Source organism: Poeciliopsis prolifica, unplaced genomic scaffold (assembly GCF_027474105.1).
Source record: "Poeciliopsis prolifica strain line A6 unplaced genomic scaffold, Auburn_PproV2 SCAFFOLD047, whole genome shotgun sequence".
In the NCBI taxonomy this organism is placed as follows: Eukaryota; Metazoa; Chordata; class Actinopteri; order Cyprinodontiformes; family Poeciliidae; genus Poeciliopsis; species Poeciliopsis prolifica.
In genome coordinates, this window is record NW_026562422.1 from 1,425,288 (window position 1) to 1,449,225 (window position 23,938).

The window sequence follows — 23,938 nt, forward strand, 5'->3', positions numbered from 1 at the left end:
TTGCCGTGTGGCCTGGAGGAGGCGTAGTTTGACGGTCTCGTTCAGATAGCTCCTGTAAATGCTGGGCGATGGCACCTGTCCGCACTTTGAAATAAAGTCGAAGCAGGATTACAAGGATCAACATCTGGATCCGTCCTTCGCCAGGCTGAAACCCAGTAGGTACCGGGCTCTTTCTTCTCCTGCTGTCATTATTCTGCCCTGTTTACTGGAGTTGCTGCTTCAGATGATGCTAGCTAGCCGTCGTTAGCAGCTTTATGAACAGCACCATGTTTGTTTGTTTTTTTAAAATATATTTGTTATTGCGTCACTTTCTTTTTTGTATTCATTGTGAATAACCGTATTGTCCTGCAGCGCTTAGAGCTCATATTACCCTGTCAGGGCGCCGCAAGGACAGTCCACAGTTCACCCCATCACACATGTAAACACTCCAATATCTGCTCTGGAATATTCTAATATTCGACTCACTGTCGTGCTATTATCTCACAGCAAATAGGACTGTGTGGTTCGGGATGTGCCGAAGTGATTGTTGTTCATATTTAATTAAGCCTGCACATTTCTGGGGTTTATTTTCATCAGAACTGGTCGTTAACGCCCCCCGTGTTATGCTGCATTCCGTTTACCTCGGAAAACGGAACTCGGGTCTCGGTGTTCCTTCAGACCGGATGTCTTTGGTTCAGCTGAACGTCTGGAAAGTTTTGGGATTTATTCACCATAACGAGCCGGGAGCTGTTTATTCCTGGGCTCATAGCATTTCAGGAGTGACTGATGTAATGATATTTAAACATACAAACTACCAGAGTGCAAATATTCTTACTGCTGTTATGGCTTCCTTTCATGCGGCAGCCATGTTGAATTGTTTTGTTGGGGAACCCTCCACTTTCCCAACAACTATTGATTCAGGGATTCTTCTCCTTGATTTTTCATTCGAATCTGGACATTTCAACTCCAAGGAACCATTACAAGAATGGAATCTGATGCTGAGAACAGAGATCCTAATTACACATGAATTTCCACTGTCCATTCATATGAAATTAATTTAACTGTATTCAGGAAAATAGCTGCACTTTAAACCCGATTGCCTGATTTTTTCTTTTAGTACTGTAGAATGTTTAGTTTTCTCTCTGCAATGTAAAACATGACATTGACCAGTACAGATATACATATTCAAAAAGTTTCAGTTTGTCACAGGACTGAAAATGATGACACGATAATCTGGTTCCAATTTTATTTTTGCTCAGTTCTCTAACAGTACTGATACAATGCAAGTAAAAATATGTTTTACTCTTTTTATCGCTTTTACAAATTAATCATAATTTAGATTTTTTGGCAAACAACAACCCCTCAACCCTCGAACATCAACGGAAAAGTTGATTTCTAAACTAATTATAATCATTAAATACAAATATGAAATGTAACATGTGTGCATAGATGTGTATCTCCTTATAGTGAATATTTAGTAGTGATAAAAGAGATTTGACACCTCAATAAATATTGAGGCAATGAGCTGGATGCAGTAGGCATGAGGTGGTGGAGATGGAGAGAAGGCAATAGAGCATGATGGTTGCATATAATGGACAGAAACCCGGAGGAGAGCTGGATCTGCCTTGGTGTGCTGGGAGTTAAGAGGTGTGGAGAGAGATGATGCAGACAAACACATTAAGTACTGGACCAACCACACTTCCTGTGGCAAAACTCCTGAAGGACACAGAGGATTGGTGCATACAAAACCTCAAAATATCTTTAGTTTCATTGATTAATTCCAGGGCCTTCAGATTTTATCTTACAATTTGAACCAAGGAGTAAAATAATTTAATGGATCAGTAACAAAAGTGTCATTGTATGGGACACACCCAGCAAACAGATCTGACCTGCCTCAGTGTCTCTCTGAAAGACCCTCCAGGACACCTGGTGGCTGTCCTGCAGTGATCCAGGCAGAGACCCAACGTCTCTCGAGAGATCATTAGACGGCTGGTCACCAACATTTCCCAAACTGAGAGCTGACAGATTCTGCAGAAAGGCCTGCATGAAACTCCCCACAGATATCCAGTCATCACATTCAACAAGACTTGAGGCTGTAATTGCCGCCAAAGGTGGATCAATTGTTAAATAAAGGCTGTGATTTACATGTCAGGTTTTTTCATTTTATGATTATGGGGCATTGTGTTGTAGAGTTTTCTTAAAGAGGCAGTATTATGTGTTTTCCAGGCATATAGTGCCATATTATAACACAATCAAATAAGAATGTTACCCTCAGTTAAAGAAATGTATATCAAATTTCACTTAAAAGAAATTTGACTTTGTAATTTAACACCTTGAAATTGGGCCTCTGTCTCTTTAAGAAAGTCATCACAACATGGCTCCTCTACTAACCCATTAACAACATTCATTTTGCACAGCTGAATGGTTACCATGTAAGACTTGAGGATTTCTCAAACATGCGTAAAAGATTCAAGGCGACATTCCAGGTTTGCTTTTTATGAGGGATTAATATATAACATGACATAAAGCTCAAAAAAGTTGATTTTACACAATACTGCCCCTTTAAGGGAAAATGAATTGAATCAGTCTGTGAAACACTATGATGACTTCCTGGATGATTGAGACATGTCAGAATTTGGTTATTGGTTTTTATTTGACGGTTTGTAAAATCTCAACTGTTAACTTGGTCTCATGTTGCTCTGAGATCCTTCTGAAGGGGCCAGTAATAAATATTACTGAAGAAAAAAATCTTAAGCAGATTTTATGTTTTGATGTGTAAGAACTGTGTACTGACTGACAGCATCAATAACCATCAGGTTTTTGTGATTAGGTCTGAAATGATTATCAGGATCTGCTGAGTCATCCCCAGGGAGAAGAACCATGACAACGCAGCCAGCTTCAGCTTCCCTCCTGAGGGAGTTCTGTCCGCTGTACTACCTGCTGAATGCTATCCCTGCCAAGGTACCGACCCAAAACTCACAGATGCCAAAGCAGGGTATCAGTATGACGGCTGAACGTCTGCTCAATTCCTCTTCAATTTTACATGATGCCTTAAAATTTATTCACAGCTCAACTGAAGTTTAAATTAAAATTCAAAAACACTTTACACTGTGTTTATAAATTATTATGCAAATTGGATTTAAGTGTGATAAAGATACATTTTCTTGTGGTATTACAATTATAGATGGTATTGTGAGTCAGGGCTCTTTGAATCACTATAATTAATTTCAGAGCTGGTTGATTAGTTTGTCTGAGCTCAATTGAAGGAAATCTATTGAAGAAGGATGTTGCACATTATTAAGCAGGCCACAGGTTTCGAGCAATATGGGAAAGAGAAAGAATCTCTGCTGATGAAAATCATCAGATAGTGTAGTGCTGTATGACAGGATATGACATCATTAAATATTTAACTAAAACTGAAGTGTTATCATCGTACTGTGAAAAGATTTGTGACTGATTCAGAACAAAGATGGTTTGTAAAGATAAAGGCATAATGGAGGATCCTCAAAGTGGAGGATCTCCAGAGGCTTGTGGTGCATGAATCTCGTATTGGGCCCCTAACCAGAGCTCACAAGCAGAGCTGGTCGGGCCCTTCAGAGTCCCTGAAGGAGTGAAAATGACCTCAGCAAAGTATATGGATTTTCTGACCAGTCACTTTCTTTCATGGTTCAAAAAGAAGAGCAAGACCTTCAGTAGCAAAATCATCTTCATGGATGACAATGAATGCTGCCAGGAATACCACTGTGTCATTGGCTGCTGTGGGCATAAAAGGGGAAAAACTCATGGTGTGGTCACCATCCTCCTCTGACCTCTGACCCTATTGAGAACCTTTGGAGTTTCCTCAAGCAGAAGATCTGAGGGTGGGATGCAGTTCATATCAAAACAGCAGCTCTGGGAAGGTTTTCTGACATCCTGCAAAGAAATTCAAGCAGAAACAAACTGCAAGAAACAAACTCACAAGTTCAGTGGATGCAAGAATTGTGCAGGTGAACTCAAAGAAGGTCCTATGTTAACATGTGACTCGCTCTGTTAAGATGTTTTTGATTGAAATAGCTTTCAATTTTAGTACATGTGATCACTTAATGCTGCACATTCAGAGAATGATCATTGGCAGTTCTTTATAATCCATAAAATGTTGAGAAATTCTGCTAAAATTTGAAACAATGCATTTTGAGTTTTTTATTTTTGAAAAAAATACTGTTCTCATTGGGAGCTTTGTAAAATTTGATTTATACTGTAATAATTCATGATTTGAAAATGACCCTTTTCCTTAGTATGTAAACTGATAAAAGTTTAAAAATTTCCCTAAAACGTCTCTCTCTCATTATTCTGGAAATCAACAATTTCAATTACAATTGGGTGTAATCTGTTTTTTTGTTTTAAATGAATGTGTGTGTGTGTGTGTGTGTGTGTGTGTGTGTGTGTGTGTGTGTAGGTGCAGCGGGGCTTCAGGTCTGTGCTGGTCTACCTGACAGCTCTGGACAGCAGCTCAGACTTCCTGGCGGTGGGCAGCAGCATCGGCATGCTGTACCTGTACTGCCGTCGTGTTGCTCATATGAACAAGTACAGCATGGAGGTGAGAGCGCCCTCTATGTGGTCTTTCATCAGTCCACGCTCATTCATCCTCAAAACTGCATTTGGAAACTTTTCTGATCAAATCTCCCCCACATTCCTCTGCAGGAGTATTCACAACCACTAACCTCAAATTATCTCAGTGGAATTTTATATAGCTCGAAAATATGTTTTCAATTTTTTTGCATTTAAAAAAAAAATAAAAGTGTATTTTAAAAAACTCCTATTTAGTACACCGGAGAAAATAAATGGGGCTCACCACAGATTTTTTTTTTTTGCCAAAGGATATTTATGCCAAGCATTACTTTCCTCTTTCTTGAAAGAAAGAGCTCCTCTTTGTGTTAATCTATCGCATCAAATCCCAAATAAAAGCTGTTGAAGTCGGTTGTTGTAACTCGATGAAACCTGAAATGGTTCAACCAGTCTGAGTATTCTTGCGATGTGGTTCTCATGGTGTGTCTGCGTCCGACAGGGAAAATGTGACGCGATCACCGCAGTGAAACTGCTCAGCTGTTTTGACGACCTGGTGGCTGCTGGAACAGCTTCCGGTCGGGTTGTGGTCTTCCAGCTGGTGTCCCCGCTTCCTGGGCGCAACAAGCAGGTTGGCTCATACACATCTGTCCTCTCTGCAGTCTGCCTGTCGCCATGCGACCGCAGCTCACTGGTCTGTTCTGGTCGCAGCTCAGGCGTTTTGATGTCGTCAGCCTCCACAAAGGCTCCGTCACCTCCTTGACCTGGAGCGCCAACGGGATGAAGCTGTTCTCCGGAGACGATAAAGGTCGGGTTGTGTTCTCCGCTCTGGACCTGGACCAGGTAGGACACAGAGTGACGCAGGACTGGTTGCACCTGCTGTGAGACACGCTGTCTAACTGTGAGTGTGTGCAGGGGGTGTGTAAGCCGGTGCTGCTGCTAGAGGAGCCGTCAGGTGTGGTTCAGATGGAATACAGACACCAGGTCCTGCTGGTCTCGACGCAGCAGAGATCCGTGCTTTACTGTACGCAGAAGCAGGAAGTGTTGCAGCTGGGCACCAAACCCCGCAAGAGGTACGCCACTCTCACTCGTTCTTTACAGTAGCATGGAGCTCCCTCTGGAGGTGCACTGATTGCTGTTTTCTGGCCAATTACAGATCTTTAAAGGGGCAGCATTATGTATTCTCCAGTCACATAATACCTCTTTATAGCATAATAAAGTAACTATTACTTTCAGTTGCTATAAAAATGCTATACATATCAAACATAACTTAAAAGAATTTAACTTGACACCTTGAAATTGATCCTCTGTCTTTTTAAGAAGCTCCTTCTCTTTCTGACACTCTACCATCAGCATGACATGACAACTATTCTCCACCATTATCCTGTTTACAACCAACCAACTACTTTCTAATGATAAACTCAGCAGAAGCTCAGTTCCACCAGGTGTTTGCCAACAGCTGCTGCCGCTAGTCTGGAGGAGCTGAGTGGGGAGGGCTGATCTGTGGGGCAGAGTCTCAGCTGCAGGCTGCAGCTCCAAGAAGGACCTTTGGGTAAAGAGGTGGAGCTTTATGTTTTAATTTGAATAAACATTTTTATACTTTTAAACATACACGTACATACAATCAAACATGAGGGCTAGGGCAGGTAGCAGACAGTCACACTGATGATCGTTACAATCTTACAGACATTTCCCCATTTTGAATGACAAAAAACAAATACAGAGGCAAACGCCCAGGTGTCTCTCCAAGTGATGTGGAATCACAGAAATGAACTGTTATACAACTTTGGCTATAAAATGATCCCATTTTTCCCAAAGTCTCTAAGAGGTGGAGCTTTATGAGAGCAAGGATGAATGGTTACCATGGGAGATTCAAGAATTCCTGGAACATTCATGAAAGAATCAAAGCAACACTCCAGGTGTATGTTTGATGAGAGAATAACGTTTCTAAAGTTTGACCGGCTGCCAATTCTGATTTTGGCTGATACTGATTCTTTTATTTTTTGTCTGACAAGTCGCTAAGTTTGCAACAGTTTCTGTCGGTCAGTCCGTCTCACTGCAGGGCAAAAGAGGACAGCGGCAGATTTTCAGCTCTTTACAGCAGTAGACAACATCAGTTTCAGCCAATTGCCGATCTTCCAAAATTAAGGACATTCTGAGATGTTTCTTTCTTTCTTTTTTTTTTTTTGGCCGGTCAATTTATTGGTGCACCTCTACCTATCACCCGTTAAACAACCAGTTCAGGTAGCGCCGCTGACGGTGTGTTTCTCTGCTGTCTCAGAACCGGCAGGTTTGGCGCTTGCTTTCTGCCGGCTCTTTGTAAGCAGAGCGACCTCCAGGTGTACGCTGCCCGACCCGGACTCAGGCTGTGGAAGTCTAACGTTAAAGGAGAGGTGGAGGAGACTCAACTACTCAAGTCCTTTTTTGACAAACAGGTATATACAGACCCTTCCTCCAAGCAATTGCCTTTAATGCATTTGCAGAAAAAGTTGGTATTGACTCAGAGTATTGACTCAGAGAGGCTGAATATTAATTCATACGACATACTTTTGTCTGTAAAAATGTCTAAAACCATCATTGTGACCAATTTGTATTGGTCTGTCACAAACAGTCTGAAATGCACTGGGGTTTGCGGTTGGAAATGTGACAAGTAATTCCAGGATTCCTGTTCCTGTCTGCTCTCCTGTCCACCGCTTCGTTGCAGATCCCTCAGTTTGAGCTGTTTCCACGCCCCGGTCCAGTTGGAGCGTACCGTCCAGCAGACCGGCAGCTTGGCCTGCTCAGCTGTTTCTTCAGAGAGGGCTGGATTCTCAGCTGGAATGAATACAGCATCTACGTGTTTGACTGTGTCAACGAGGTAATGTGTTCATCTACTGCATATTCTTTAGTTTCTATGTAATCTAAGAATTAGTGAGTAGAGATGAACCGATCCATAATAACTGGATCAGTCTCAATATTGACAAACATTTGTTTATCGGTGACAATATGCCTGATCCAGAAAGGCAGATATATTCAGTCTAATTCTATGCTTTCTGCTCTTATTTATCTTTCTGAACCATTTGAAAGAAGGTTTGTTTCAGTTTATCTTTTACCATCTTTTACCAAAATAGTTAAAAAATTTACACCTTGCCACACTTAGGGGCAAAATCAAATATAGCAGTGGTGTCTGTTCAGAGTACTGAGTTGAGTACTTGACGCTACTTGTAAAATTGGGCGTATACTTGATCAGGGCTCCACTAACAGAAACATGGATGAGCAGAAGAACAAGTGTTACAATTTCAGAAGGAAGTTTGTAGTTTCACAGTTGCTGGAAGTGGAACAGTTGAGGGTAGATCAATGAAGGATTGGAGATAGTACAGAGAAGAAAGTAGCTCGATATAATTGACTGTCCGAAAGCTTTCTGTTCTAGTTGCCATGGTGATGTTTTAACTTCGTACTTTTAACAAACCCCCAGATAGATTGTCTGGAATTACAGCTGCATGTAGACTGTTTTTTTTTTTTTTCAGTTTTGGAACCTGAAGGCATCCCTCCTCACCCCAGTGTGACATTTGAGTTTCTGGTTTAAAAGCTCTGGCTTTCTCCCAGAATTCTCATCTCATTACTATGTCAGGTTGATACTTTTTGGGTTATTTTTCATTTCTTGTTATTGGTCAAAACTCAGGGAAATGTATTCTGGATGAGCGATTGTTAACTTCTTTGTGTATTTCTACAAACACCCCAAAGACACAATACCACATGCTAATGTCCTGAGGATGAAAGCACGCTCCAGTTTTTCTCTTTCTTCCTTTGACAGGAATCCTTTAATTCTGACAGCCAGTGGACTCAGATAGGAAAAAGACATCATGTGGTTCTTGAAGTCAATGTATGAGTCAGGATGAGCTGGATAACATTTTGGCCTTTCACCTCATTTATGTTATGGACAAACTCCCACAGTGACTGTAACTCAATAGGATCATGTGATAACACAGATACATAAAGCTGTATGACAGCATCATAAGTATGGTAAGACACACTCGCAGCTAGGGAGAGCATAGTTACTAAACTAAAATGGGCCCAGATGAAAGCCAGGAGGAACCCCATACAGGACCCTGTTTATATATATTCATATCTGTCATATAAAACAAATTAGTGCTGGTCTGCCAGAAAGGGTTTCAACCAGTTCAGCAGAGCTTTACCCAGTTGCAGAATCACATCAGCATGTCATAACAGCGCTGAAATCTACAAGAAGAAATGCCTCAACCTGGAATTAAAACAAAGTCTTTTACTGTGACTATCACTGTATCTTAGAGAAGCGAAGAGACACTTCTCTAAGATACGGAAAATGGCGTATTTAACACAAGTTGTGCTTTTGTTTGGTGCTTTAAGGTTATAATTGGTTGCCTGGAAAGCAGCGGAGACATTGTGTCTGTGTCATCTTGTGAAAATGAAATCTTCGTCCTGAAAGGAGACAGAGAGATTATCCGCCTGTCCAGCAATCCAGAGGGAATCTCCTCAAACCGTGAGCTCTGCTAACTCCGCCACAGATAACCTCTACTGTTGGCAGCCCAAACCAACAGCTACAACTTCTGTGTCCCTTTATTACCAGTGCTGTCAGGTCACCTGCCTTCACCACTGACCACACCCACAATTCTCCACCCAACCGGGTCAGTGGAAATAGTCCAGCCAATCAGAACAATGGCCATCATCACAGAAGATGGGGGCAAAGAGGAGGCAGGGGGGAGCGAGGACGGACCAGATGAGGAGGAGGAAGAGGAAGAAGTGGAAGAAGTTGAAGAGGCGATGGAGCAGGACAGCCCACTAAAGGTAACGTTATCATAGAAAGGTATGCCTTTATGTCTTACCACCTTCAACACAGAACCTTGAAAACCAGAAAAAGAAAAAAAATCTGAATATTTTTTGATAAAAACCCTGGTGCTTTGAGCATTAAGTTTAAGCAATGATACTTAAACTAGTATCAGATATTCATTATTTCTGCCTACTTCTCAGCCATTCAGAACATGGAAAAACCCAAAAAGTTTAAAAATAAACCAACTTAGCAAGTAATAATTTAAATAACACACAACTTGAAATGAAGCACAATATTAAGCCTTCAACTGGAAGCTGAATAATTACTCTTTTGGATCTAGTCACTAGTTTCTGACTCAGCGCGGCTGAAACTATTGACAAACGTCCACTACTGCCAATAAAATATAGGTGGCAGGTACAAGAATACAGTTTCTGTTTATGAGGGATAATTTATCTGTCTGCTCAGGTGATGGAGTCCAGCCAGCCGTCCACTTTGTTCAGCAGCTCTCGCTTCCGCAGCAGCTCTGTCACCATGTGGGACAGCCTGAGCTCAGCCTCCCCGGTCAGCACTCCGCTTGGACTGAGCTCCAGGCGCTACAGTGCCCCTATTGACCAGGAGAGGATGCAGCAGGAGCTGGTGGTGAAACCCATCAGAGTGAAGAAGAAGAAGAAAAGACATCAGGGTAAGTGAATTAGGACAGATGTCAGTGATGGTTAGCTACAATAAAGACAGCCTGTGTTTTTCCATATTTGGGTATTAATAGGCACGTTTAACATTACTGAGAAATGCAAGTGATTCAGTTACATTAAAGTTGTGGCTCGAGTATGTAGCTTTTATAAAAATATTTTGTGCCATATTTGTTAAAACTGTCACTGTGTCCTGGCAGTATAGTATGAGTCAGATAATATGTGAAAAACTTGAGCTTTTCACAGCGCTAACTAGAAACAACCAATCAGAGTCAGGAGGAGGGTCTTAGAGCAGTCACTCACAATCTCGTGTGGCGCTGCTCACCCCTTCCTCCATTGCTCTCTGCTATGCTGCAGCTCCTTCCGGTTGGCAGATCCTGTTGTGAATGTTAGCAGCTCAGGTAGGAGGTGGAGCAGATCGATGTTTTCACAGATTATCTGTCTCATAGTACACTGCCAGCATGGTGACTGTTTGAACAAATATGGAAAAAAACATATTCCTGTAAAAGCTGCAAACTGCAGGTTTTCTATTACTTAACATAAGTGATATTACATTAACAATAGCTTTAGCATGATGTTCAGCATGTTAATGCTATATAGCTTTAACGTGCTGACCGATGTGCTAACATTCTATTTAGCATGTCAGCATTCTATTTTGAAGCATATGCTAACATTTAGCATGCTACTGAGACATAGCATGCTAATTGTATGTAAAACAAGCAAGTTTATCCTGAAAGCAGACAGCATAATTCCAACAGAAGTTTCCAAAAACCCAAAGATGTTGTCACCAACAGTAGGTTCCCACCTCTGTTCACTGCTCTTCCTCCTTCTCTTCAGTAGATTACCATTCTGACTAATGTTCAAGCTTACAATGTTATTGCTTGTTTCATTGAGTGAGCTAAAAGTATGCGCTGATAGGTAGGTATGACTCATTGTGATCTGTCTCCATCTGTCTTTAGACCTTTCCTTAGACCGTTGCTCTGGAAACCGCCTTGTAGAGAGCAGCTGCTCAGATTCAGTGTTTATAATCCAAGACAGCAACTGTAGTGACGGAGAAAGTGGAACCCCATCCAGTGACCACACCTTCCTCTTTGGTCTTGATGCTGAGAGCCAGGACTCTCTACAGCAGAACCAAGACCAGGAGACACAACACACAGGTTCAGATAACGCTTTGGAAGTCCGGGAGGAAGTGAAGTCGTCCTTCAACCAGTCTGGGTTTGTACCTGGTGATTGGCAGCCTTCAGAAAATCCCATTACTGCTGATCCGACAGTCTTGTTCTTCTTTTCAGTTCCGTTCCCAGTGCAGGGTTGCTGGTCCTGTCGGGACTGAACCCAGAAAAGGTTCAGAACGACGGTTCCGAGGCAGACGGTATCCTCCCCACCCCAGATGTTGACCAGCTGCTGGAATCCACCTTCTCTTACATGAAGGTTGAGGATGATGGAGGGCTGGAGCCAGCATCCAGAGATGAAACGGTAGGTTTTCACTGTTTTTTTAACACTTCCACCAATTATCTCATAGGAGCGCTCACGTTTACAAACGATTGAACAATATATTAGATTGTATCGTATTGGCCAACGTTTGTCCTTTTTGACATATCGGTATCGATCCAGTAAGTAAAACTGGGGTGGTAATAACACCCGACGTTTATTTACATCCAGTTGCTGTTTGTGTTTTAGCAGAGGGAGGAAGTTGGTCATGTGGTATTGGTAACTAGACCTGTCACTATCACATTTTCCAGGACGATAAATTGTCCCAGAAGTTATTGCGATAAATGATAATGTTGTTGTTTTTGCTGTTTTGAGGCCATTTTCTTTTTAGAGCATTTTCAAGTAATGTAATGAGACTGGCATAATAATTCCAAGAACACATCCTCAAAGAGCAATAAACCTTAAACTCTAATGAAAGAAAACAACAAATAAAATGAATTGTAAAGTCTCTGTAAAGGAAATTGTCCTTAAAAAAAAAGAGTCAAATGAGACTGAAGACTTTTATCATCTAGATTTTGGTAGAAAGAGAGAAAAGAGAAAAACAATAAATCATGCAAATAGTAATGATTGAACTTACTATAATAAATTGAGATTTATTATGCGCATAACTGATTTCTTGCTTACTGCGACAATAATACGATTGTTAATGAGCAGCATGTAGGTTGTTCAGACGGTTCTCTCTCTGTGTGAGCAGGAGGACCACCCACTCCTCTCTCCTCAGCTGGCAGACCAGGTGTTTCCCTGTGATGAGAGCAGTCAGGACAGGAAGCCCAGCATGTCCAGCGATGAGGAGGGAGACATCTACGGTCACTCGGCTCCTGCTCCTGCCGCTGGAGGAGGCGGAGGAGGAAATGACCACAGCGCTCCATCTGCAGAAACGGAGAGGACAGCAGAGAGAGACGCAGAGCAGGACAAGAACAGGCCTTACATGGTGAGAAATGAAAAGTATTGACTCCTTTAGTGGTTTAGCTGTTTTTTTGTTACACTTAAGTGGTCAAAGAAGTGATCAGATTGTAATATCAGACAAAGATAACCTGAGATGATACAAAAAAACAGCAGTTTTCAAATGATTGAATTTCAGACTTCTGTCTGAAGCTTGTGCTCTGTCTGAAGCTCTGCCTTAACATGTTGTTAACACAGTCATCACATGTTGTTAACAAAGCCAGGTTAACAACATGGCTCTGTTGACCTAGTGTCGCTCTGAGAAATAGTTCCTACAAAGAGCTCAGCAGATGCATAGTTCCAAAGGGTGTTTGCTAATTGTTGCTGGCTAGTCTGAAGGAGTGGGGGCGGACAGCCGCTCTGGGAGGTGGAAACTTGTAATCTGCAGTTCTGATGAAGAGCTGCGCTTTGAAGGCAGGCCTGGGTGTGGGAATGTGAAACTAATCCAAAGAATCAGGTTGATCACAGCTATTGCAGGTTAAATCTTGAAGATTGACAATGAAGCAAAATCAGAAGAAATCTGTAAGCTGGTTAATAATTTGTCACAACATTGTATGTGAGGTACTAAACCTTATGGTGCTGACTATATCCAAGCAAGTCAATGAATGTAATAATGTAATATATATGTTTCTGCTTTACAGTTGGCAGAAAGCTGGATGGGCTACTCTGGACCAGGATGTGGGATCCTGAGCCTGCAGGTGACTGACAGGTGAGTCCGGTCAGCCTCCCTGCTGACCCGCTGCTGACGCTCACATGGCTCATGGACAACCTGCGCTTCCAGGCATGTGTGGTGTTTGGATTTCAAAGGAGGGCTGTTCTGCAGCACACTTCCTGAAACTGGACTCAGATGGCAGCGCTTCGAAGACAACGTCCACCAGGTGGCGCTATCCCCTTCAGGTGGGCTGATGTCTTACTTTGGAGAGTCATTCATAAATGGTTGTGTAGTATTATCCAGATGCTAACCACTGTTAACCCCTCAGGCAACCTGCTGTGGAAAGTGGAGCAGAAAACCATGACGGCGTTCGCTTGTGCCAAAGTGTCGGTTAAAGGAAAACGTCACTGGTATAAAGCTGCAGAGCAAGCGGCCTTCGTAGCGCTGAGCGACGACTCTGCTTGGATCATTAGGACCAACGGAGACCTCTACCTGCAAACAGGTGACCACCCATCTGTCGCATGTAGTCAAGCTCACAAACTGTCACTAATATGCAAATTGTACCTTCAGGCTATCATGTTCAGCTTTTTTTTTGCTTTTTCTTTCAACTGAGGTGTTTAATTTTATTGGAATTATATGAAAATAATTTGTTTTTATTCATATTTTATTTTTTAAAAATGTCATATTAAAAATGATTTATTTTCTTCTGAATAGTCAGTGAGTAAAATCTTTTGTCATGTTTCAGTTTTTATTTTGGTGATGAGCCTCCTCACCATCACCCTTTTCTTTAGCTCCCTTCACAGACTGTCAGATTCAGATCAGAAATCTTGTGAAATTAATATTATCTTTGGTCAGAACAAACATGTTGGTAAAAATGAAATTATTTACAATCTAAATCTACCAAGGGTGTAAATAATTTTGCTCTTAATTGTGTTTCACCGGGATTTACTCTGCTCTGTTAGGGATAAGAAAATGTTTTTTCCTGTAAGACACCAGTCTAAGTGGTGTCTTACAGGAAGGTTGAATGGAAACCAGGCTGGAAGTTCTCCTTCCAGCACACATTCATTCCATTTTGAATGTAAAATCAGAGCTTTAAGTGAGTGGACTTTGAATGGCTCAGTCAAAGTCCAGACTTGTATCAGCCTGAGAATTTGTGACAGGCCTTGCAGAATTATGCTCAGAAACACTCCATGTAAATTGACAGAGCATCTTTTTTTTTCAAACAAATTTTTTTTTCTCCACAAAAGTTCTGAAAACCGTATCCAGTTTTTGTTTTCTCTCATCTTGTGCTACTCTGTGATGCTCTGTCTCACATCATAACGATGATACACTGAAGTTTGTAAGTTTGTACCAATCTTGTCACAGCTGGCTGGAGCAGGACCTGCTCTCCTTCAGCCAACAGTACATATTTTACCGTGTGACCAAAATATGTTTGAGATGCTTTTAATCTGAAAACAGCTACTTTCCACACAATCGTCACACATTTCGTTCCCAAAACTTAGAAGAGATCCAAACTTTAACATGTGGACAGAAACTTCTGCAGTGACTTTGATTCTGGACAGGCTGATCTCACGGGTGGAGCGATGCTATGGGTTACTGCTGCTACATTTAAGGCTGTGTGTGTTTCAGGTCTGAGCATGGAGCGACCCTGCGCCCGCTCGGTCAAGGTGGAGTCTCCCTGTGTGTTCAGCCAGGTGTGTGTGAGAGGGGGCGTGGTCTGGGCTTTAAGCGAACACAAGGCTTTGTTCTACAGAGAGGGACTGAGCAGCTACTGCAGCGAGGGAGACGGCTGGAAGTACGACACTGTCAGGTACCGAGCCTGCTCTGACACACCTTCAACACGACCACAGTACAACAGCTCAGCTTGTTGTTTTAGGTCAAACCCAAATGAAACATCAGTATAGTGACCATTTGATCTGAAAGAGAAAGGAAAGACTAAGAGATGAAAGAACTGACAGATATTGATCATTTAAAGGGACAGCATAATGTCAAGTCAACCTTTTTTGAGCTTCACATCATGTTATAAAGTTACTCCCTCATCAAAAACATACCTGTAGTGTTGCTTTGATTCTTTCATGCATGTTCTGAGAAATCGTTTAATTTCACTTGGCAACCAAAAACACCTGATTGGATCTAGCTCCGCCTTTGAGGTCGCAGGTCCACCTAAGAGCTGCAGCCTCACAGAACTGCCCTTCCACATTCAGCTCCTCCAGATGAGCCAGCAGCAATTAGGAAACACCTGGTGGAACTGCACATCTGATGAGCTCATTATGGGATCTACTAATCAGTGCAGTGCTGGTAAAAGTGTTGTGATGATTTCCTGAAGGCAAAGTTTCAAAAAGATGAGTTTTTAAAGAGACAGGCCTAATTTCAAGGCATTAAATTAGGAAGTAAAATTTTATTTTACTATTAGTATCTGGAAAATACATAATACCGGCCCTTTAACTCAGTGAAAAAGTGACCACACCGCCTGCACTGCTTCTCTGCTGCAGTTAAACTCCCTGAAACTTTCACTGCATCACGATCACTATCACATGACTAAACAAAGATCACATGACCGGCTAGGTCCGCCCCCACGTATTAACTCTGAAATGTCGTGCATCCCTAAGCAAAAGCCAGGGTTGACATTTAGTTATTATTAATACAAATGATTTTAAATAGGGACGTATTAAGTTTAACTCTTTGTTCGCTGCAGTATGGAAACGTTGACCAGTCAGAGTTGACTGTTTTGCAGACTGAGGATAATTTGTTCTGTTGCTTGGCTTCTATATATATGCATGTAGATCAATGAGGTTTTTTTTTTGTTTAGTTTTTTTTTTTTTTTGCCCAGTAACCAAGCAACTAGACACACAAGTAAAAGTGAACATGTCATTAGTTGTTATTTATCTGTTTCTGCTGCAGTGAGGCTCAGGGCCTGGAGCTCATCTGCATAGCTCTAGGAGGAGGCGGAACCGCCTGGGCTCTTGATGCCAGCGGCAGCCTCTGGTTCCGAACCGGCGTCTGCCCGTCCAGACCCCAGGGCAACGATGACCACTGGTGGCAGGTACTCATGGTTAGAGGGGAGCGGATCCATTTTGGCTTCTGTTTGGTTCTGGGTTCTGCTCTCTCACCACTCCGCTTCTCTTCTCCACCAGATCAGCATTTCGGACTATGTGGTCTTCGATCAAGGCAGTTTTTTCCAGACCCTGCTGCAAGCCACGCAGAGCGTTGCCACAGTAACCAGGGGTCCGGTGGAGCGGGTGGTGGCCTTCCTTTCGCAGTACTCCCAGTGCCAGCCCAGCCTGGTCAGCGCTAACCCCACTGGAGTGTGGGTGGCGTCAGGACGGAACCAGCTGCACCTGGCGCGTGGAAACCTCGTGGGTCAGTGAGGTTCTGCACAGCAGCTCAGTGGCTTTCAGTTTGCTTCTGCTTATCACTTCCATTTGGGTTCTTTCAGGAACATTTTGGCAGAACGTTGTCCCAAGAGGAACTGTGTCAGCCACCAGGTGGACCTTCATCACTTCTTCATCTGTGCCTCATAAAGAAGGTAAGCCGTTTGGATAGAACACACATCTGGACCTCTAGCACTCAGCTGTGCGGATGTCAGCTGCCTGTGTTGACTGTGTGTAGGAACATTCCTGTGGTTGGCTCAGAGCAGGAAGGATCTGTTCTGTGTCTGGGACCGGGATGGAGAGCTTCGTCCTTCCTCCGTCCAGCTCCCACCAGAGGTAACGCCACCCAACTCGTCTCTACGTCTGAATCTGCTGCTTTTCAGGCACTTCCCTCATGTTTTTCCTCTCCTCTGTGAGCTCAGGTGGAGCTGACTCAAATATCCGCCTGTCATGATGCTTTGTGGGGTTTGGACATTCATGGCCAAGTGAGCATTCGAACACTGTCTCCTTCTTGTCCCATCGGTTTGCATTGGACCCTCCTGGACCTCAGCCAGCTTGGTGCGTTTCATAGAAACTCTGTTTTTAAAATCTTATGCTGAGCTGCTCTTGTTGATTTATTCATTTCTAGCTCAGATTATAACTTGATCACAATCATATTTAAGTTCCCCCCTTTACAGGATGATACAGTGCTTTGTGATGGACTATCATATGAAATCCTAATAAAATATAATGTTTCAAATAAAGAAAATGTGAAAAATCTGAAGATTTTGCAAGGCACAGTTTTTGCACTTCCTGTAGTCCCAGCAGTGTGACTGCCCTCTCTGGTGGCTCGGAGGCATAACAGCTGAGGGTCAGTTTTAATCTTCCACTCCATATCAGTTCTTAGATAGCACAAACTGGGACATGAAACAACAAATCTAGATCATAGCTTCAAAAATGATTTCTCCTGTTTTGCCTAAAATTTTAGCCAATTCAGACAAACACGTCTCGTTGTTCTCCAGAATGTTCCCACCACTCACCAAAACCCCGGATAGATGACACTGTGCACTGTCTTTATGCTGCATTTTTTATTTTCTACAACCACGCTGTGTTGTAATTTGAGGCTCAATGTTTTTGACAAATGTCGGTTAACAAAAATAAATCCCGGATCAGGGAATGATTTGGGAGACAGGCGCTGCACCGATCACATCACGCATTGTTTCAGACGGTGCAGAAACGCATTGAAGCTGGAACATCCAGACTCAGCTGTGTGTGTTCGTCACATTGACAGTCTGAGTGTGTGTAACAGGTTTGTGTCAGAGCTCAGCAGGAATGTGTGTGAGTGTGTGATAGAGATTGTGTAACATGGCAGAAAGGTCAGATCTGTTTATAGTGCCTCTGCTCTTCTCATTATCAAAGATCACATGATTTCCTGACCTGTCTTAACCTGCTATATGTTGTGGACACCCAGCCTGAGACGCAAACCTGACAATCTGCTACAATCTGTTCCATTCGTGACCAAAATTGTAACATTTGTTACATTTTCAGCTGCTTTGGTTCTCTTTCACTCTCCCCTGTCAAATTAACCAAAAACTTTGAAGAACCTGTTCACCTCCTCGCCTCTGGGGGTGCTACACCAAGAACCACTGACAGAAACGACACAGAAATCACAGAAAATCACTTCATTCTTCACGAAATGTAAATAAAAATGGAGCGATATCAGATTTTATTGGTTGTAGGATTTCTTTTTGGTCTTTTTAAAAAGACCACAACCTATTTCTCCTGCTATCACTGGACTAGTTTGTTTGTTTTGCTTATATTTACCCAGAATGAGCTGCACTATGTTGTGCTTCCGGAGCGGTCTCTGGTCCGCTTGGTATTCTCATATGCATTCAAGCTGAACCAGACTTTACGTCAGCCGCTGGTGACTGCCCCAAAAATCAGGAAGTGGACTAATGCACACGGCATTCTGGGTAAATATAACCAAAACAAATGCACTAGGTTTTGGGGCTAGCAGGAGAAATGGCTTGTCGTCTTCTACCAAAGAGACGCGTCTAAAACTGGCAGGACATCAGCCTTGCCAGGAGGACTGGAACTGGACACCCAGGATCTTCATCATATGATTACAGTTTCATCATATTTATACACTGCCTGCTGTTTTCCACACATGTAGCACTTTCAGGCTATCATTCACCTCTGGCAGCAGATACAGCAAGTTGCCCAGTGATACTGTAGCTCATGAAAGACCTGCTGACCAACTTCTAATGTTCAGATTACACAACAGTCACTCTGTTACCTGAGCCACAGGCTGTTTGTTGACCCCGAGCTGCACAGAGCTGCAGACAGTAATATATACATCAGCCATGCTTAAACACTGTAAATAAATATAATAAAGTTTATTGTTGGCTTTTCTTTAAAATATGGTTATTTTCAATGAATAAAGTATGTTATATAATACAATGCTTTGCAAAAATATTTCTAAAGACTGTTTTTTGGTGGGGTTTTTTACATTTGGCCACATTACAGCCATTCATCTGTTATCTATTCCGCCTATCCTTGCAGATTGCTGGGGGGCTGGAGCCTATCTCCAGCAGCCATTGGGTGAGAGGCAGGGCACACCCTGGACAGGTCACCAATCCTGCGCACATGCACACACACACACACACACCAAAGGACAATGTGGAGAGACCAGTTAACAGTCATCTTCCTTCAGAAGGACCTCGGATCGAGATTTCAACCCAGTCGTCCCACATTACAGCCACAAACCAAAATCCGTCTACATGGGACCTTATGATTTAGAGCAACACAAAGTTACTTCATTGGCTTAATTTTTTCTCAGCTCATTTGTTTCATGTGATGCTGTCATAACATAGTGTCAGTTTTAACAAATAAGTAAAAAAACAACAACTTTTTAAAAAAATAAAAGTCATCTACAGCAGCTTTAGGTTTTGCATACATCTGTCTGAAAGTCCTGTTGCAGGCTCCATAACAAAGTGCTCCCTTGTTCCCCTCAGGAAGTGTTCGTCTGGTCAGTGTGAGCTGTGGCAGTCAGAACGTTTGGTCAGTGGACAGTCGAGGACTCGTCTACTTCAGAGTTGGAACTCAGCCTTTGAATGCGAGCATGATGATGCCGGCTTGGATCTACATTGAACCTCCTTCACAGGTAATGGCTTCAATATGGTTTTTATCTGTCTGACAGTGGACCAAAATCAGCTTCATGTGAAAACTGTTGATGGTCCAGTGGAGCAGTTGTCTGTGCTGTAGGTATTCTTTGATATTTTTCATTGGTTGATGAATTCCTGCAGGTATTTACACTGTAGGGGATGGGATAGACACCAGCTGCGTTTGCATTCCAAATGTGTGCAAATCTTGGTTTATATTTTGCTGATTTTGAAACAACAAACTTTCACTAGTGGTGTGTTTCTATTTAAATAGAAAAGTGAATTAAAATCATGCGAGAATAAGCCTATTCACTCAATAAGTCATTAAAAATTATGGCAGCTGCAGTTACATGAGCTACATTCATAAGTCAGAACTCAATATATTTTAGCCAATCAGAGGAGACAGCCTCATCTTATTCAAGGGTCAGAGCAACAAGCCCCGCCTTCAAAAACAAACCATCGTCCTCCTACCACTTCCTGTCTTGTCCTTTGTGGTTTTCACCAGTAGTAACATCCAAATGTTTGTCATGTTTGTCGTGTGATGCAATAAAAGTGTTTCTATTGTAGTTTTGTGAACTACATATATTTAGATATGACTGAAAATCCATCTCATCCTTGCACAAAACCTGATCTGTTTTTTGTATTTTACTGCTGTGTGTCCCTTAAACATTTTCTTAACTTCAGTTTGGGCAATGTTATGGTTAATGGAAACGCAGCTCCATGGAGTCATTCTACAGACACCCATAATGCAACTATAACCTGTTGCATCTTTACAGCCAATAGGAGTCCAGCTGGTCAGCATCCAGACGAGTCCTAACGATCGTCTCCTCTGGGCTCTGGACAACAGGGGAAGTGTGTTTGTCAGAACTGGACTAAGTGACGAGATGCCTGTTGGGACAGACTGGGAACTGGTACCAGGTACTTCTTTCTCTGACCGCTTCGTTGATGTATGTTACCCGTCCATTCTGTGTGTTCCACTGGTTTACAGTGTGTGTGTGTGTGTGTGTGTGTGTGTGTGTGTGTGTGTGTGTGTGTGTGTGTGTGTGTGTGTGTGTGTGTGTGTGTGTGTGTGTGTGTGCAGGGCTGGCTGTCAGTCAGATGGTTGTCAGCTGCCAGACTGTTTGGGTTCGGTGCGTAAATGGAGAACTGGCTCGACGTTATGGCATTTCTGATCGGAACCCTGCTGGAGATTACTGGAAGAAGATTCCTGGAAACACTAACTGGTTTACTGGTAAGACGGTTCTCACCGGTTACAGTTGAATCCACCTCATCATGACTAACCTTGATAGGTTTGCATCTCAGCCTGCAGTAGAGCGTCGTCTTCACTCCCACTCCCTTGAGAGGCCTAACCATTAGCCCAAACAAAAGAAAGAAATGATTGTGTGTTTAATGTGATAATTATCAACTAGAGCTGCAGTCTTTAAAAACAGACAATGGGAAACTTTGAACTTCAGCAAATAAATCCTCTGTTGTTCACGTTTTGCTAAAAACTCGTTCCCTTTCTGTCTTATTCCCTTTCTGTCTCATTTTCTATTGTAAAGTGACATTTTCTAGAGTTCCAATCTCTTATATGGTTTTCTGAAACAGGAACACACAGCTAACTCACTTTTCTACAATGAAAGTGGCCCATTAAAAGTGGCCCATTAAAACATGGACAGGTAAAAATAGTCCAGTCGGGTTGATCTTTGCTCAGAAGCCGATATTGATATTGATTCTCGCTGGATGATAACGAAAATCAAGCGCTGAAGCAGCCAATGTCTCCTCTTTGTTCAGTGACTCCAGAGGAAGAGCTGTGGGCGGTGACTCCCATTGGAGGACTGTGCCGACGGCTGACCAAGCTCCTCCCACACATGCCCAGCGCCCCCCCGCCTGCAGGCGCCGTGCTGGGAGGAGAGGATGTTGAGGACGAATGGGAGCTGATCTGACCGGCGACATCGTCTCCGCTGCTGTCATCTGGACGGGCTCGGAAGAACGCTGTGATGTCACCGACATTGCTCTTCCCATCGTGTGACTTCACAGCTGGACCAAATCTGAGCAGGCCGATGACATCACATCCTGCAGCGTCTGCTGCACAGGTCACTCTGGGAAGACCAGGTGTGAAATGAAATGAAGGGAATTTACCTTATTTTTGTAACATGAAGCACTTTAACCTTATTTAACTCCGCTAATATTTATTCCAGACCAGTTCAGCACTTCAAACTGGTTTGAAATTAGCTTTACAATTCATCTTAAGTAAGAGTTTTAGGCTAAAAGGAGACGTTACGTTAGACAGCTGAGTTTGGCTTGGTCCATTTGAAACCGTTTCTCTCCTTTCCTTGGCTGGACGCTGTCACCTGGTGCTGCTTTCATGTCCCTGCCATTCACTTGACAGAAGGGAAACTTTTATTTCTTTTTTTTAAACGGAGAATACGCCATGCTCCTCGTCTGATGACTTCCCATAAATCAAAACTAAGTTCTGAGTTGCCTTTCTGTTTGTGAGGATTTGGGCGTCCAGCCTGTCGGTCACAGACTTTTACCTTTAGGGCTGTCGCTCTTCATATGTTGCAGCACCGCTGGAGGGGTTGAGGACGTCCTGTCAGTTTAACAGACTGAGACTGTTTGAGTTCAGAACTGGAATCCAGACCTCCAGACTCCGTACATAACAGCCTGACAGGGTTTCCTCTGTAATTCATGACCAACCCAGGACATTTAAGGAACATTTGAGTAAAATGTCATTCAGTTTGTCCCCTGCTCACTTTTACTGATTCCCTGTCGTCACTTTTCTTCTGTAAATTTGTTCATTTTATTTTGAGAGTATTTTTTTTATTTCTTTTTATCTGTAATCTTTATGCGTCGGTGGAATTTTAAGGGAAGCACATCCCAGAAGTTTCTTGCCCTTCTTCTTCTCTGTCTTTAATTCTCTAACTACTCTAACCAACCGCACAACCCTCACTACTTCAAAACGTTTACTTTGTGCTTTCACTTTAAATAATAAATGAGAATGACCTGGTAACACTGAGAAGAGCAAAAGTTAATTCACTGTCACTGCTGTCCTATGGACAGTTTTATCCCAGTAGCTGCAATCAGTTCTGTTGATAACTGAAGATTTGGGACCCAAAGAAACCGAGCCAGAGGAATTGTTGAAACAAAGGTTTGTTGACTGTCTGTGGAAATGAAAACTTGTATAATCCCTGATAAAACCCTCATGTTCCCTGATTATCTCTGTTTCTGCTCTGGGTTTAAATCTAAAGGAATAAAGTTCTGCTCACTTTAAGCTCTATTAAACTCCTTTGCGTATGGTTAATTATCGTTTTTCGGTAGTTTTTTTCACTGAAACGTTCAATATCCTGAGAGATGTTTTCTGCACAGACACAAAGCTCTCCTGAGCAGCTCAACAACTAGAAAGTCAACACTGCTCCCTTGTAGTCCTTCACTGACTGTTTCTGTTCTGTGTTGTTGCTCTGGAAGATCCCACAGTGTTGAGGCTTTAGTTGACAAACCGTGACTGTCAGGTGAGCGAGTCAATCACTCTGCAAAAGATGTTTTATTGCACAGACAGGGAAGACATGTAATCATTTCCACTTTTCCCCCCCCCCACATTTTTCCAAATTGTAAATAATAATATGCAACTTGGAAAAGAAGGCATCGACGCCAACCTCGTGCCAATACTTCCACTGACGCACCTGAACACATCAGCTGTGATGTTCCTGGGTTCAGTGGGTGATTCAGGCTTTTCAACATCATACATCATCTGCCAGGTGAATTTCCAGCTTTTGTTCACTGGTTTTCTTTCTATGCTTCTTTCTCTCCTCTACTCCTGTCTCCTTTCCTTTTGAACCCTTTCAATAATCTCTGCCTTTCTTTTCTCATTTCTTCTTTTGTCTATGTGTCCATTACATTTGAAATAAACCTAAAGAAGTTTCTACTCAAATTACTTACACATCAAGTGGAGCGTCATGGCGAAAGCAGTAGTGCTTCACTTGTGAAAGTAAGTGTTGGGCTTTTCCTCGACACAAGATAACAATACATTGTTCCCACAATGCGCCATCTTAGTAGGCAAGAGCATGGCAGTGCATAGCGGACGCATGACATCATCACTTAGCCAGATTGGATACCTTTACAATAATAATCACTTTCCCACTCTCATTAGCTGCGTTTCCTTTACAAACGTGCTCAAAACTTTGTTGATATTCAGATTATATCGAAAAATACAGCTTCACAATTACAGCGTTCCTATTCTGAAATGAAAGTCACACAATAAGTTTGTTCACAGAATAGGTCATTAAAAATCATGGCAGCACAGATGCAAACACTTCCATGACATATTCAGAACTCAGCAGAGGCGCCGGCGCTCGTCAGCCGTCAGAGGAGAC

The 23,938-nt window shown here is 42.5% G+C and overlaps 1 protein-coding gene across 3 annotated transcripts; it reads left to right on the forward strand.

The window, feature by feature from the left end:
- Window positions 1-22: 22 nt before the first annotated feature.
- tecpr2 (tectonin beta-propeller repeat containing 2) lies at window positions 23-22,839 on the forward strand. 3 transcript variants are annotated; one of them, XM_055057216.1, is made up of 27 exons: window positions 23-159; window positions 2,810-2,940; window positions 4,415-4,555; window positions 5,024-5,152; window positions 5,233-5,364; window positions 5,437-5,594; window positions 6,803-6,956; window positions 7,226-7,378; window positions 8,887-9,019; window positions 9,107-9,324; window positions 9,773-9,989; window positions 10,953-11,208; window positions 11,283-11,466; window positions 12,176-12,412; window positions 13,065-13,132; window positions 13,205-13,320; window positions 13,404-13,577; window positions 14,705-14,885; window positions 15,977-16,118; window positions 16,210-16,435; window positions 16,512-16,601; window positions 16,685-16,782; window positions 16,869-17,004; window positions 19,440-19,588; window positions 20,363-20,504; window positions 20,668-20,817; window positions 21,360-22,839. In XM_055057216.1, exons 2-27 carry the CDS (start codon window positions 2,860-2,862, stop codon window positions 21,509-21,511), a joined length of 4,017 nt encoding a protein of 1,338 aa, XP_054913191.1. In that variant the 5' UTR covers window positions 23-159; window positions 2,810-2,859; the 3' UTR covers window positions 21,512-22,839. The 3 variants fall into 3 exon arrangements, with proteins under 3 accessions (XP_054913191.1, XP_054913192.1, XP_054913190.1); XM_055057217.1 differs by having other exon boundaries at window positions 23-155; window positions 2,796-2,940; XM_055057215.1 differs by having other exon boundaries at window positions 23-155.
- Window positions 22,840-23,938: the final 1,099 nt, after the last annotated feature.